Source organism: Bidens hawaiensis, unplaced genomic scaffold (genome assembly GCF_021521415.1).
Source record: "Bidens hawaiensis isolate Kalapana, Puna unplaced genomic scaffold, B.hawaiensis_p1.1 tig00008100_1, whole genome shotgun sequence".
Taxonomy (NCBI): Eukaryota; Viridiplantae; Streptophyta; class Magnoliopsida; order Asterales; family Asteraceae; genus Bidens; species Bidens hawaiensis.
Genome location: NW_027491574.1, coordinates 590,373 through 606,848, shown reverse-complemented (window position 1 = coordinate 606,848; position 16,476 = coordinate 590,373). Strand labels below are relative to the sequence as shown.

The window sequence follows — 16,476 nt, the reverse complement described above, 5'->3', positions numbered from 1 at the left end:
AAAAATCAAAATCTCTCTTGGAACCAATATGCCATCATAATTGTACCTTAAAATACATCCATTACAACAGGCTTTTCATTTTGGAATGCTAGAAAACCAACAAAACAAAACTAAAATGTTTGAACTGTGTTTTTCTGAAATTTGTAGCGAGGGTACAGCTAAAAATGAGACAGGAGGATTACGTTTAGCGCATCACTATTTAAAATGACTTAAACATGTTAACCCATGCACGGCATATTTATTAAACTGGCTACATATGACACCCATTTCCTAGTTTATACAAAATCATGTAAAAAACACAAGTTTATAGACTAAACAGAAAATATGAAAATTAACTAATAGCATTAGTATTAGGGTGATGTAAAAAGCTGCACAACATCACCACTCAAACACCCCATCACACAAGAGTTCCATATCTGTGTGCACTTGACATCCCAAATCTGGTTCTTTGGAGTTTTAAGGCGCTGAACCACCGACAACTTGGACACATCATGCAACACCAAGTCTGAGGTTACCTCATTTGCCGTAACAAACATGGGACTATGGTTTGGTTTGTTTATAATGCTACATTTTGGGAGTCTAATGCTATCGACTTCGGCTACTAATGACTCTGTTTTGTGATAACTGTGGGCCCCACCCCTCTTGTAAACTACATGACATCCCTCAACTCCACATGACAAGGTGGGAGATTGAGAGACGGACATGTGACTTGACATGTCAAGCTTTGGACGGAATGAAGCAACAATGTCATCACCGCCTGAGTGTGCAAGGGATATGCAAACCCGACCTTCGTTTTCCAAATCAGGAATCAAATATGGCCTTCAATAAGCATAAGAAAGTCAAAAAGATTAGGTTTAGTATAAATAGGTTCAGGTCAGTTTCGGGGTCAAACCCCCAAACAATTTTTACTAAACAGGTCATGTTCAGGTTCAGCTGGTTGACCTTTTATTTTTAAATTTCTGGTCAAAAATATGTTTTATGGCATAGCAAAGTAATCAAGTATTAATGCTAAAACTAAAAAGAAAATATAGAAACCAGCATTAGGTTTTACACATGTTTATTTTAACTTATGCCACAAAGCATATTTTTTTAAAACGGTTTTAGAATATATATAAAGAAAGAGCTATTTTAGGGGCGTAGACGAGCCAAGCCACTCACAAGCAACTCAAGATCGGCTTGCAAAAGGCTCGAATTGAGCCGAGCTTAAACAAGCTTGAGCCTGAGCCCGAGCCCGAGCTTCACTCATCAAGCTCCAGCTGGCTCCAGAGCCTAAACAAACCTATTATTCATATAACATTAACTATATTTTATTGGGTCAAGTTATTCTACAAAGGGGGACAAAAATGAGAAGGATGAGAAGGATTTGTGGCCACAAAAAAAACCCCTCAAACAAAATAGTGAAAATTAATAAAAAAAATCATAACTCAAAATTTAATAAAAAAAACCCTCAAACAAAATAGTGAAAATTAATAAAAAAAAATCATAACTCAAAATTTAATAAAAAAACAAAAAATGTAAAAAACACAAATGTTTCCACCGTCTTCCTCGTTCACAAAAATAAATGAAAAAGACATAATGAGGAAAAAAGATCATTGTGTCTTTTTATTTATCATTGTATTTTTTGTTTATTTTCGCCATTAATTGTGTCTTTTCTCCTTGACATTGTGTCTTATTTTTCTTGATATTGTGTTATATACTCAACATTGTGTTATATTTTGTGACATATTGTGTCTTTTTTTATTTATCATTGTGTGGTTCGTTTATTTCGGCATTGTGTCTTTCCGGCCGGTTTTTTCTTTTTTTTTTGGAACGGAAAGGACTGGGAAACATTTTGGTTTTTTAAATTTTTCGTTTTTTATTTATATTTTGAGTTATGATTTTTTTATTATTTTTTAGGGGTTTTTGTATGGCCACAAATCCTTCCCACACTTCTCATTTTTGTCTCCCTTTGCATTTTAACTTTTCCCTTATTTAATAACCATTATTTTATTATATACAAAATTTTATGGATGGGCCAAACTTGAGCTTGAATATATATATATTTATATATATATAAATAAAAATAATTATATAATTAAATTATAAATAAAGTAATTAATAAATCATAAACAATCCAAGCACAAGCTTAAAAAATTACTCATTAACCAAGCTTGAGATTTAGATAAACAGAGCGCGAAACAAACTCTCATAAGTTAAACGACCTGAGCTCAAGCCTAGTCAAGCTCGGGCTCTTGGCTTGTCTACATCCCCTAAGCGGTTTATATTTAAAAAAAAATTGTACGTGCCAACTATACATTTGTACTTTTTGTTGTAAAATTGTAATTTTGAAGTACAAATACACAAAATATCCAGTTAAAACATACCGTGCTAGCATCAACCAACAAAAAATCATGTAATGCTCGTGTTTATGTGTCTTACAGCGTGTCAACTTTCCAGTTTTGTGTTGGGCTTAACTGGTCAACCCACAAGCACGACCCATTAACATCAAGATGGGTAACAATACGGGTTCAAATCGTTTCTAAAAACTACGTTTTTATATATTAAGAGCGTCAAAAGGCAAACAACATTATAATTACCTTTCTTCACTGCTACCGATGTTCCACTCACAGATACCAATTTGAGAAGCAGTGAGAAGGGTTCTTGAACCATTTGATGAATCGGGTTCCACCGAGATCAAAGTGTGCAAGGGATTACAAGACAACCCGGTCCTGGTTTCAAATGGAGTCTTTGTTTGACGTGTGTCAAATCCCAAAACCATCCCGTTCTGCACATGCACAGTTGCACAAACAAACCATAAACTGTTTTATCTCTAACGAGTCAAACTTGAAAAAAAAACAAAAAGAAAATTTGGCTTAGTCAGAGGTTATAGGAAATACCTGTAATCCTGTATAAACATAATGTAAATTGTCAACATCCCATGAACATGACCAAGCAGGAGCCTATAGAGATATCAACAGAATACAAATGAAGTCATAACTGTTGAAAAACCAGCATAAAACTATAATAACGCGTTAACACCTCACAGCAATATTTCGGTCTGGACACACCCAATGGCTATTATATATACATATAAAAAGCAAATAGCAGTTAAGTCACAAAACAATGAACGGTAGTTTCAAAAAAATATTTTTTTTCCAAAATTTCAGTTCCACGTTTTATAGTATAATATAAATAATAAACGTCTTTAGCACATTTAACTTTTAGTAATTTTATTTTTCTCTAATAATTTGTGTTAATTAATTTTAAAAAAAAACTAAACACACAGTTGTAGCTAATTTTTTTCTCAGCGTTCCGGTATGGATTTAATAAAAACAACTTTTTATTCTAAATAACCAAAAATATTTCAGTATCGTAAACTATACCAAGTGCCATTACTGACTTACCGTACCATGACGAACTGAACCGATGTCGAACGAATAATATAGACACCTGTATCGGTATTATCGAGACCGGTATTACATTCGTTTCCATTGTTTTCGAATTTCGACCCTTATACTAAACAATATACTTTTTTAACCGATTTAATTTTTCTCTAATAACAACCATTAGTTAAGTTTTTGTTATAAAAAAGTGATAATTTTTTTCCACAGCATTTTGATATAAATTATTAAAAACAGAGTCATATTTATAAAAGCATTCTTTTGTATTTTTTTCCCCGGGGGGGGGGGGGGTTGCGTTTACTGGTTATCCTATGTTAATAAAAGATTTTGATTCAAAGCTTTTAAAACCATAAATGAATTCCTTATATGAAAAGGGAACTTACTGGCAAATCACATGTAAGAACGGTGGTGTTGCTTTCTGTACTGAGGTCAACACAAACAAAAAGAAAAGACTCTGTTCAGAACAAGAAAGCTATTTAGATTGAGAGAAACAAAATAAAACATTATCACCTGACAATTGATAACTTCTTCCCCAAGGAAGCAACAAGGGCAAGTCTGGTACAAGGTTTAACACAAAGAGCCCGAACAGCTTTTGTATTCGCGGGAAGATGAATATCTTCTCTTTCATTTGGAGCTACCAAACTTATCTGAATGTAAAATGTTGAGGTAAATAACCACAAATGCATATTCGGGCGTAATATTTAAACTTACTTTTGAGAGTACACTCGTTCCTCCCAATCCGTTTAGCCTTCGAGCTACTATCATAAGTTGACCGGAAGCATCCAAGTCAAAATATCGACCTCCGTCTACCTGGAACTCTCTCTAGAATAATAATATTATAATTAGTTTATTTATACCTTAACTCATAATATGAACTATGTAATTTATCAAGCAATTGATTATTGGGGACTATTTGAATTTTTTACTCAAAAAATGTGTTAATTACACAAATGGTCCCTGTAGTATAGACAAAATAACAGGCCTGGGTACCAACTTTGGAAAGATGTATGGGAGTTGAGGTTTTAATTTTCAAGTTTTCGTATTGACACTAGCTTCCGTTGACTTTTGGTCATTTTATCTAGACTCAAAAGAAAAGGTAACATAAGTTAGTGTTAATGCCCAAACTCGAAACAAAATTAAAACCAGAAACCTCAACATGCAACTTTTGAAAATTTATACCCAAATGTTACCTTAATCAAACAACAGGGACATTCTGTGTAATTAACTCTAAAAAAATTAAAAGCCACAGAAACCCTTTTGCAGCAGCTCGATTAATGAATATAGATAATACAACAATGAATTAATTAAAAAAAATTAAAAGGCATAGAGTTCACTTGCATTATTATTTTAAAAAGTGAAAGCACGCGGTGAATACTTACTTGTAGTGTGAATACTCCTGAACAAACTTCACTCCCAAACCCAGTGCCTATGTCTGTGTCCAAACAAATAGCTTTCCAGTAAGATCATAGATCAACAAAAACATAAATAGTTAAAATATTATAATGGTACTGTACTACCGTTTATTAGTCCTCTTTGATAGCCCGGATTACTGATGGATGACTCTCTTTCTCTCTTTAGCAAAGTCTCTAAATATTTTGTTTTCTGCATAAGTTTATGTTTAAATAACATGCATCAGAAACCTACAATCAGCTTAAAACATAAATAGTATAAAGACATGCCTCGGTTAGCTTCTTCACTTTAAGATGCAAATCAGCTTCTCTTTCCTGGGCTTCAGCTTCTTTCTTGCAGCACTCAGCATTCTGCTAGGAAAACGACACACAATCTTCAGAATACGCACACACACACATATAGAAGCAAACATTCTGGACAGTACACAGTTTTTTGCAAAAACACGCATGACAAAATAAATTATTCATTTTTTCAATATTAAAATTATTTTAAATATGAGAAAATGATTGAAATTAAATGTTCATTCATCTCTCCTAAAATTCAAAAAATAAAAATTAACAAAATTTCGATTAATTATATAGAATCGATAAATGTGAAGTCATGTGAAGATCATTTCACCTACACATAACTTAAAACATATTTAGGTAAGCTGTTAGACTCTAAATAACATATGAACAAATTAGTTTGGTGATTTTGTGTTTATGACATACACATGTGATTTAAGAAGTACAAAATTAAAAATGTGAAGCATTGATTAAAAAATAAACGAATATATTTGTTGTTTTCGTTTTATCAATAATTTAGTGTTTTGTAGTCACACACACACATACATATTCATATGTATATACACACACACACAGACGCATATAAATATACACACATGCATAATATGCAAGGTTAGAAAAGGTATCCTGAGAAGGTGATATTATCAGTAATCCATCCTCCAATAATTTATAACAGCATTTATTACAAAGACAAAAGATGAATGAATTTTTAAGACTGATATAATATTTGATCAGCTATTCAGTTAGATCGGGTAATGCAGAATTCAAACAGTAATGTACTACCTTCAAACAAGCACGAATTCATATTTGTCTTTATTGTGTACAACATAACATATTACATATATCAGGTCTGAAATTGGTTGGTAAGAAAACTTGGCCTACGATTTGGCACGTAATGTATTTCTAATGACTTTACACAGGCAATCAAAAGCTAGCATTATATTGGTTTACACCAAAATCTGCATGTAATAAAATCTACCTAGACATATTACTATATCACTCTGGCATTGAAATAGTCCATGCATATGTTCCAAATTAGATAATTTGGAAAAAGAAAAACTCTAATCACATATTTCGCTTCAGGTAAGTTATAGTGTCATACCACCTTCTGCTCAAGAGAGGCACATTTAGCTTCGAGTGAATGCACTTGCTGCAAGCAAAGAAAAGGGTTCTTTAGTAGCAGATATACGATAAAAAACATGCTATCTCCTACTCTTACACACCAAAAAGCTTACCTTTTGTAACTCTGCATCAAGAACGCAAAGCCGCTCTGCATAAAGTACTCTAACATCTTTCAATGTACATCTTTTGTTGCATTGGGGACACTGGAAACAATTTTAGATTACAAGACTTTTAAAATTTATCAAAACCAGTGAGAATTTTTCTAAGATGATTTATAAAATTTTACACATTTAACACACTATTTAAATAAAATATACACAGCTGATGACAGACAAACCTTTCCGCCACTTGACTGTTGTCGAATCCACTTCTTTATACATGACAATCCATATATGTGCCCACAAGGAAGACAACTGCACAAGAGTTAAAATCAAATACTTCAATTTCCCCAAAACACACGCAGCTGACGAGAATGCATAAAAATTGGATTCTAATAATCTTAACCATATTTGACGATAATAATCCTAACTTTACTTTTGTTGCTGGTAACAATCTCGATAACATAATCATTATACATATTACACTCAATTTACATATGATTTATAGTCGGTTTCGCTTGTGCGTTTCTCCATTTCATGCTTAATCATCATTGTGAAAGTTAAGATTATCATTGATCAAAGTACAATTATGGCTGATTCTCATCCGGTAGGTCATAGTTACGATTATTAAAATAAATCAACTTAACATGCAGTCATGTATATTAAAATACAACAAATTTTTACATATTACTAGTAACTGTGACAACCATATTTAGGCATGTAAACGAACCGAAGAAACACGAACAAGGGCATGCTCGTGTTCGTTTATTTATTTAACTCTAAACGAACAAGAACATGGACACTTAATCGGCAAATATTTGTGTTCATGTTCATTCATTTAAAAAATGAATGAACATGCTCGTGTTTGTTTGTTTAAAATCTAAACGAAAAGTTCACAAATATAAACAAACATATAAGAACAAAAGAAAATGAACACAAACGAACAAATATAAAACCATTGACTTAGTATGTAAATATGTAATTAATAATAAGTATTTTCAATTAATACCAAATTTGATGAAGTCCGCCATTAGTCCATGGTTGGGTACAAATGGGACAATTTAAGCCGTCGATTTCAAGATCATCCAAGTCGACGTCCAATTTAGGCTTTTTATCATTGGACTGAGTTACCAAATCCTCATTCAAAACCCTAGGTGACGGAATCAACTCATCATCCTCTGTGTCGCTTTCTTCTTCGGCTTCTTCTTCCTCGGCTTCTTCTTGGGCTGCTTCAAGCTCAATCCATATGGCATTCGACATCGTTCCACTCGCACACTTCCTTTTTTTCTTCGCTATAATAATAATAATAATAATATAAACAAAAGGAAAGGAGGATAGTTTGGAACCGACAACTCGCAAATTGGGGAAACCTAAATCATTCGGCGGGAAATTGTTTTCACCTCTAAATTAATTTAATTATTAGTATCCTTATACACCATTCTCCCACACCACTTTTTGTCAATATGGCTAGGACTACACCGGCTAAGTTGTGTCAGTATGTGTTAAGCGATACGAGTTGTATAGGCTTATACTGGTCGTATAGGTCTATACGGTTTTTTTTTAAATTAGACACTTTTATAATGTGTGAAGAGGTAGGTCCCAGCAGAGCCCAGTTGGACCCGCAAGACTCACCTTGAACAGGGACGTCTGCGCGATGACCAACTGCTCCAGCAGGACCCACCATGCTCAAAGAACCTTACGCGCAGTACGCCAGCTGTACCCGCAGGGAAAGCCTCCCAATGGTGAAGTACCCCGCCTGTCCCCGCAGCTGCGGATACAAGCCATCAGGGAAGGCTACCCGCACTAACAGCAAGGCTACACGCACAAGGCATTCGTTAGTTCAGTTGTCACATGAAGGAATGAGCAAGGCGGGAACACTCCCGCCTAAATGAGCCAGTCCGTATGCTTCTGGAAGGTCTTTCGTACTATACCTACTAAGGTATGGACGGAACAGACAGTTTGACCAGAGCAACCCATGAACTAATCACAGGGTGACAGCTCACCGACAACAATACGAGGAGGAGCACCCTCTAGTACTGTTTGTCACTATTAGCCGCTGCCTACTCACCAACCCTTACGAGGGGACGTGCGCAGCCTACAGTTGGTGGAACAGTGCGTAGCCGGCAGTAAAGGAACAGTATACAGCCGACCTTGTTACTGTTGGCCGTAACCTATCCACCAACCAGCATGGCCTGTGCATACGTCCACTGTTGGTAGAACATGAATACTATTCAGCCGGCTGTACCTGCTTGGAAACCTACATTCGGCTATAAATACTCCAACACCTTGGAATGGTAAGGATCATCTGATATCTCAATCTTATCTAGCAATCTCTTAATATACTCTTATATTCAGAGCAATCTAGTCTGATTCTCACGCCGGAGGGTGGTCACAAGGAGGAACCCCCCCCCTTCTCAGTGACGAGCTTACGGTGTCTGTTTTGCAGGTCTCCTGAAGAACAACCTTCTCAGCTAGATCTCATCCGTGGGAAACATTACTTAACCCCCAGATTATCTATAATCTGTCTAGGGTTCACTTAGTGTTTCTTCATTGGCGCCATCCGTGCATAAAAGCTAGAACTATTTTAGTTTTTTCAAAATTTCTGAAGAAATGGTTAACGTTACTCCGGTCCAAAGGCCAGTAACCGACCAAGAAACCCCGGTAACCACAACCCCAGCAACTGGGGGGAACACCGGCGGTTACACAAATCTTACGAACACTACCCCGACTACCCAAGCCGGGGCAAGTGCAGTAAATACTCCACTGGGGTTCACTGACACCCAGTTGGAAAAACGAACAAGGGCCCCTCGCCAAACACTAGATCAAGTGAAGGCGTGGGCCGAGGCACGTCAAAGAGAATTCCAAGCCGAATTGGATGAACGCTTGCGTTCAGCTCAACAGGCTGACGAATTCGGCAGTACTCGCCAACACCTCAATATGAGCAGTGAGTGCGAGTACTCAGATGACGAGAGGGAGTCCGATACCGACGCAAACCCTCGCCATAAGGCGAAAGGGAAGCGTAAGGAAACGGACGTCCAACCAAAAAGGAATTTTGGGGAAGCTTTTAAACCAACTGCGGAGAGAAACCCGCGTGACTTCTCCAAAACCTTTAGACCAACTGCTACAAATGCAGGAAAGTCAAAATTCGCAAGGGACATTGCGGAGGCAATCGCCCCGAGAAGTGCCAAACAGATGTCCAACATTGGCACTTATGATGGTCTATCCGACCCAGACGACCATTTGAACAGGTTCATTGCGGGGGCTACCGTCAGCAACTGGACGGAACCCACGTGGTGCTACATGTTCCAGATGACTCTGGTCGGAGCGGCCAGGGCATGGTTCGATCGTTTACCGATCCACCACATATATGACTGGGCGGACTTTCAGAACAAGTTCAGCCAGCACTTCAGCCAACAGAGGAAGTACACTGAAGAGCAGTGGACGATCCTCAACTGCGTGAGAGAGGAGGATGAATCTTTACTAGACTTCATCACCCGCTTCAACTCCAAAAAGCTAAGTCTCGGCAACATAAGTGAGGATCTGGTTCGCGCCGCTTTCATCCAAGGCGCCGAATACCCAGAACTTATCCGCACATTGACGGGTAAGGATGGCATGCCATCAACATGGGATGCCATCATGACGGCGGCAAAGCGCTTTGCCGAGACGGAAAAGCAACTGGGAAGGGATCTTCCCCAGAGTACACACCTCTACACGCAGAGGACAAGAGAGAACAATGTCCGGATCGCCCGGCAGAACAAGAAACGGAAGCTAGGTATTTGGCAGTCAAGGGTAAACTTTGACACCTCATCCAGCTCTCGCCCTCTTGTTGGCGGAAGAAGTCACACACACCCTTCAAGCCAAAAGCACCGGTGGACGCCACTCACCAAAAGCGTCACAGAAATTTTTGCCACTGAAAAGCTACAGTGGCCAAAAGCTCCAGCGATCCGGCACCGACCTAATGCGGATCAGAGCAAATCCTGTGACTTCCACGGGACCAAAGGTCATGGTACGGAAGAGTGTACATCCTTGAAAGACATTGTCGAAGCATTCGTCAAGGATGGAAGATTGGCACACCTGGTGGCATCAATCAAGAAGGGAGGACGGAACGACAACCGGTACCGGGGCAACGGACGAAAGCCCGTCGACATCAGCATCAACATGGTTCATGGCAACATCAGAGGAAGAAAAAGGCGAACGCCAGAACCATGCGCATGGAAGGAAGCTGAGGTTCGCTTCCCGCGAGTGCCAGGAGGACCCAGCAAAGAAGGCCCTATCGTCATAAAAAGCCAGCTGGGGCACTACATCACTTCTCGCACTCTTGCTGACAACGGCGCCTCGTCAACGGTGATGTACAGGCAGTTCTTCGACAAGCTAGATGACGAAGACAAGGAGCGCCTGGAGACGATCTGCGCCTCGATGGAAGGGTTTGATGGCAGCACAAGCACCTCCCTGGGTATCCTATCTTTCCCCGTCACTCTTACAGATGGAAAACACTCCCGCACAGAGGATGTAGATTTTGTCGTGATGAGGAAGCCACACCACACATACGACATTCTCTTCGGGAGAGACGGGATGGCAAGATTCAACGCCGTGGTATCCTCAGTCCACGGCATGATGGGATGGCCAACAGCTGAGGGTGTAGCGATGATCACCGGCATTCCCCAGGTATGCATCGCATCTGTCTCATCTAAACCCAAACCAAAGATGGCTAAACCAACCATCACCGAACCAGAAAGATGGGCCTTCAATGGCAAGTACCCTGACCAGGCCGTTACCATTGGCCCAACAATTGTTGATCCCACTCGCAACTTACTTAAGCGCTTATTACAAAGGAACGCCGACATCTTCGCGTGGACACCAGCTGACATGACTGGTGTACCCCGGAGTAAGGCAGAGCATAAGCTCAAATGCGATCCGGCTGTCACACCGATCGTACAAAAGCGTAGAGTAATGGGGCCAGAACAAACTAACGCGTGTAGAACCCAAGTCAAGGAACTTCTTGACGCAGGCATCTTACGCGTTAGTAGGTATCAAACTTGGGTTGCAAATCCCGTAATGGTACCGAAGAATGACAAACAATGGCGCATGTGCATAGATTTCAAAGATTTGAACAAAGCATGCCCCAAATATTGTTATCCGTTACCCGAAATTGATCTTAAGGTGGATTCGTTGGCACCATTCCGCCTTAAATGCTTCCTGGACGCGTACAAGGGGTACCATCAAATCCACATGGCCGTTGATGATCAGGACAAAACCGCATTTCGGACGCCCGATGGTACATTTTGTTATAAAATGATGCCATTCGGACTTAAGAATGCAGGGTCCACGTACCAACGACTGATGGACAAAGAGTTTCATGCTCAAATCGGGAGAAACTTGGAAGTCTATATGGATGATTTGGTCATCAAAAGCCCCGAGCCAGAAGCGATGTTGAAAGACATTGAAGAAACTTTCAACACGCTCAGAAAGATAAACATGAAGCTCAACCCGAGCAAGTGTTCATTTGGGATGGAAGAAGGGAAGTTCTTGGGAGTCATTGTTACTAAAGATGGCTTCAGAGCGAACCCTGAAAAGGTCGAAGCCATTGTTAAAATGGAATCACCTACCACCATCAAACAGGCTCAGACACTGAATGGACGACTAGTCGCACTTAATCGCTTTTTGGCAAACCATGCGGATAAGTCGTTTCCTTTCGTGTCAACATTGAGAAACTGCTTAAAGAAAACGCACTTCCGCTGGACACCAGAAGCGGAAGCAGCTTTTCAGGAGATTCGGTCACGCCTGATCGAACTCCCAACACTTACAGCACCAGAAGCGGGAGAGGAGTTAATCCTATACCTTTCCGCAACAGATAGAGCAACCGGGGCAGTCCTGCTAATAGAACGAAAAGGCATCCAGATGCCAATCTATTATGTTAGCCGTGTACTAACAGACGTAGAAACCCGGTACTCTACCCTCGAAAAATTGGTCTTAGCACTTATACACGCTTCACGCAGGTTAAGACGATATTTCCAGGGCCACCCAATCACCATTCTCACCAACTTCAAACTCTCAAACGTTCTAGGCAAACCCGAATTATCGGGACGTCTAGCCAAATGGGCAATTGAATTGGGAGAATATGCAATTAAGTACAAGCCAAGACCAGCCATAAAAGGCCAGGTCCTGGCCGATTTTATTGCAGAAGTCCCCGCTTCGCGGGAGAAAGAGTGCCAGGAGGAGGCTCAACCCTCCCCAGCACAGGACATCAATGATGTCTGGCGACTCTACACTGATGGAGCAGCCAGTAACGAGGGTTCAGGCGCAGGGTTAAAATTAACCAACCCAGCAGGCCAAGAATATACTTACGCTATTCGGTTGGATTTTCCAAGTACGAATAACGAAGCCGAATATGAAGCATTCTTGGCCGGATTGAGAATTGCGCGTAAGATGGGAGTGAAAAACTTGGAAGCCCACGTGGATTCCATGCTGGTGGCCAACCAAATAAATGGGACGTACACGGCTGTGAACGACACAATGGCCCTGTACCTCGCCCAGGCAAAAACCCTTATGCGTGTTAATGATTGTAAAGTCATACACGTCAAGCGCAGCGAAAACAAATCTGCGGATGCGTTAAGCAAGCTTGCATCACTAGCCTTCACCCACTTGGGAAAGGACATCCGCATTGAACTCCTCGAAGCACCATCAGTCCCGCACAAGGAAATTTGTGTCATCCAAACCGGTACAGAAACGTGAATGACACCAATAATAAATTACCTTGCGGCAGGAACACTACCAGAATCAAAAACACAGGCAATAAAACTACGCTGTAAAGCACTGAATTATCAACTCGTCAATGACATCCTTTACAGACGTAACTTTCTTGGCCCACTCTTAAGATGCGTGGACAACCAAGATGCTGACTACCTCCTAAGGGAAGTACACGAAAGCATCTGTGGAGTACACGCAGGTCCCCGCGCTGTTGTAGCCAAGCTAAACAACGCGGGATACTTTTGGCCGGGGATGCATACGGATGCACTGGCATACATCAGAAAATGCAGGTCTTGCCAGCTTTACGCACCCAACACGCACCGCCCGAAGAATGAACTGGTTCCAGTCACTTCTTCATGGCCATTTCAGAAGTGGGCCATCGATGTGACAGGCCCATTTCCTACAGCAGCAGGAAATGTTAAGTTCCTAGTGGTAGCCATCGACTACTTCACCAAGTGGATAGAAGCAAAACCTTTAGCCCAAACAACCGCGAAACATATCAAAAAATTTATTTGGGAATTTATTATTTGTCGTTTTGGACTTCCACAGAATTTGGTGAGCGATAACGGCACCAACTTTGCTGACAAGAAGCTACAACAGTGGCTAAAAAAACTTCAAATCACCCACACCTTTACCTCAGTGGCACACCCGCAAGGTAATGGTGAGGTGGAAAGAGCAAATAAGAGCATCGTCGAAGGCATCAAGAAGAGACTATCGGAACACAGATCCGGCTGGGTGGACGAGCTTCCGCACGTCCTTTGGGCAAACAGAACGCTAAAGAAGGCCAGTACGGGAGAAACCCCGTTCAGCCTCACTTATGGCACTGAAGCCATGGTCCCGGTCGAAATTGGTCTACCCTCACCAAGGGTCTTGATTCAGCCAGAAGACAATGATGCGGAAAGACGGTTGGATCTTATGCTAACCGAGGAACGCAGAGACTTAGCCGCAGTGCGTGAAGAGAACTACAAACGACAAATGCAAAAGTACTACAACACGCGGGTAAAATTCTGCAACTTCAATATAGGAGACTACATACTGCGTAACAACGAGGCTTCAAACCAAGAGCGCCCGGGAAAGCTGGCCCAGATCTGGGAAGGGCCATACATTATCAAAGAAGTCCTTGGAAAGGGCGCATACCGGCTCGAAAGGCTCGATGGCACTCCCATCCCAAGAACATGGAATGGAGCTCAATTACGCAAATGTTATATGTAGATCAATTCCAAAACTTGTAAAGAAAAGGCCTAGAGCCACTTCTAATGGAAATGATTCTCCTTTCATAATGTGTTTACCTTTATACTTATGAACTTCCCACGGGTACCGGTATTCACCGCATAAACGGGAAGAACTAAGTCGTCACGTGTGGAAAGCCGCAAAACCCGCATAAACACAACGTTAAGGGAAACCTACACGCAGGTAGATGTAAGTAAAGTTTAGCCATCCTTGTAAGTGCAAGTGACGGTCTTACCCGCACAATCACGAACAAGGAAGCAAAACTTCAACCTATCATCTACCACGTTCAAAGGTTATCCTAAAAAAAAAAAAAAAAAATAAGGAAAACCTACACGCAGGTCAGATATGGGTAAAGTTTAGCCATCCTACTAAGTGCAAGTGACGGTCATACCCGCACAATCACGAAGGAGGAAGCAAAACTTCACACCGATTATCTACCACGTTCAAAGGTTAACTTATCCTCAAAGATGAGGAAAACCAACACGCAGGTCAGATATGGGTAAAGTTTAGCCATCCTACTAAGTGCAAGTGACGGTCATACCCGCACAATCACGAAGGAGGAAGCAAAACTTCACACCGATTATCTACCACGTTCAAAGGTTAACTTATCCTCAAAGATGAGGAAAACCTACACGCAGGTCAGATGGTAAAGTTTAGCCATCCTACTACGTGCAAGTGACGGTCCTACCCGCACAATCACGGAAGAGGAAGCAAAACTTCACACCTATCTACCACGTTCAAAGGTTAACTTATCCTAAACACTTGGAAAATTGCTAATTTAAACTAAAGTATGCAAGTCATATAAAGTTTATAAAGCAAGGAATCCAATGAATCAAGCGGTCTTAGCCGCACAAAGATTTACATTTCATAAATATTCGTTACAAGAATGGCCGGGTGACTACCCGCCTACAAGAAAGTAAATCTATACAAACTAAATCTATCCTAGCAGCGGGAAGGGATCTTCAGGATCAGGCTTCAGGGCCACTTCCACTTGGACCAGCGCCGTCAGTAGAGCGTGGCTATTCAAGGAAAGCCTTAAGGATAGGCAGCCCATCATCAGCAGCAGCAATTTCATTCACCTTCTCCACCACCGGATGCGGGAAGGCGGCGTATTGATTTACTGCTTGGTCATATATGGCTTCAGTATCTACATTGTACAAAGGGAAGTTGGATGGCGGGACGCCTTTCTCAACAAACCCTAGACCAAGCAGGAAGCCGACCCGTTCCCCATCCTCGTGAGAAGCGTTGAGGGCTGCGCTCATAGCATCGTCGTAGGATGTCTCTGAGAAGACCCGATGCACAACCTACATAAGAAAATATACAAGTGTCAACACCCTATTTACAAAGAAAAGCGTGAAGACATGAAGATAGACTTACCTGAGACAACGCTTCTCGAAGAAGCCATTCCTTGGCAACCAGAGCTTCTTGAAGGGCGGCTTGAGCTTGGGTGCAGGCGCGTTCGGCTTCGCTTTTGTTAAGATTGGCAAGTAGAACTTCCTTTGCGGCAGCCTCTTCGACGCCCTTAAGCTTCCGCTCGGTATGGTCAAGCACGCCCCTCTGGTCCAAGATCTCCTGGAGCTTCTTGGCATCTTCCATCGCCAAGGCATCATGAGCACGTTGGAGAGCCTCTAATTTGGCCTTGAGCTCCTCATTCTCCACACGCAAAGGCTCAGCAACGGCTTCAGCCTTGGTGGCCCTCTCGGTTGCGTTCCTCGCAGTCTCCTTAGCCAGCCGAAGCTGTTCGTTAACAGCTTGGGCAGCCTTGGAGCGGGCCTCGAGTCGCGCTTGAACCTCAACCTCGAGGGCCTTGAAGGCCTTCTCCTTCTCCGCAGCAGCTGCGGACAGCTTTTGGTTCTCCTCCCGAAGAGCCCGCGCTTGAGATACTTCCTTGGCGCGAGCTGCTTTCAACTTGTCGTTTTCACGACAAAGTAGCTCGACGCGCGGCTGCATCCGGGCTTGGAGAACCCGAAGCTCGTTGGTTAGCCTACCCTCCTGGTAGCTAGCCATGGCTTCCCCCAACGCACTATGGGGAGCAGCGTGGCGAGCCCATTCCACGCACTCCACAGGGGTACGAAGGGTTGTTCCTCGGCGTATGTTCCATCGCGGAACATACACTTCATTGGAATCCGACACTGCAGAAAACAAAAGCAGTTAGGAAAAGATGATAAAATATATATAGAAAAATGGGCCAAAAGAACCCTACGC

General features: G+C 41.4%; 1 protein-coding gene across 1 annotated transcript; it reads right to left on the bottom strand.

The window, feature by feature from the left end:
• Nucleotides 1–277: 277 nt before the first annotated feature.
• LOC143637044 (uncharacterized) lies at nucleotides 278–7,554 on the bottom strand. Its single transcript, XM_077104515.1, has 13 exons — nucleotides 7,304–7,554; nucleotides 6,534–6,609; nucleotides 6,310–6,399; nucleotides 6,180–6,224; nucleotides 5,060–5,140; nucleotides 4,895–4,982; nucleotides 4,760–4,812; nucleotides 4,092–4,202; nucleotides 3,891–4,027; nucleotides 3,764–3,803; nucleotides 2,877–2,939; nucleotides 2,577–2,764; nucleotides 278–819 (listed from the first exon to the last, which is right to left on the bottom strand). The coding sequence occupies exons 1-13, from the start codon at nucleotides 7,552–7,554 to the stop codon at nucleotides 351–353; spliced, it is 1,692 nt and encodes a 563-aa protein (XP_076960630.1). The 3' UTR covers nucleotides 278–350.
• Between the last annotated feature and the right edge of the window lie 8,922 nt (nucleotides 7,555–16,476).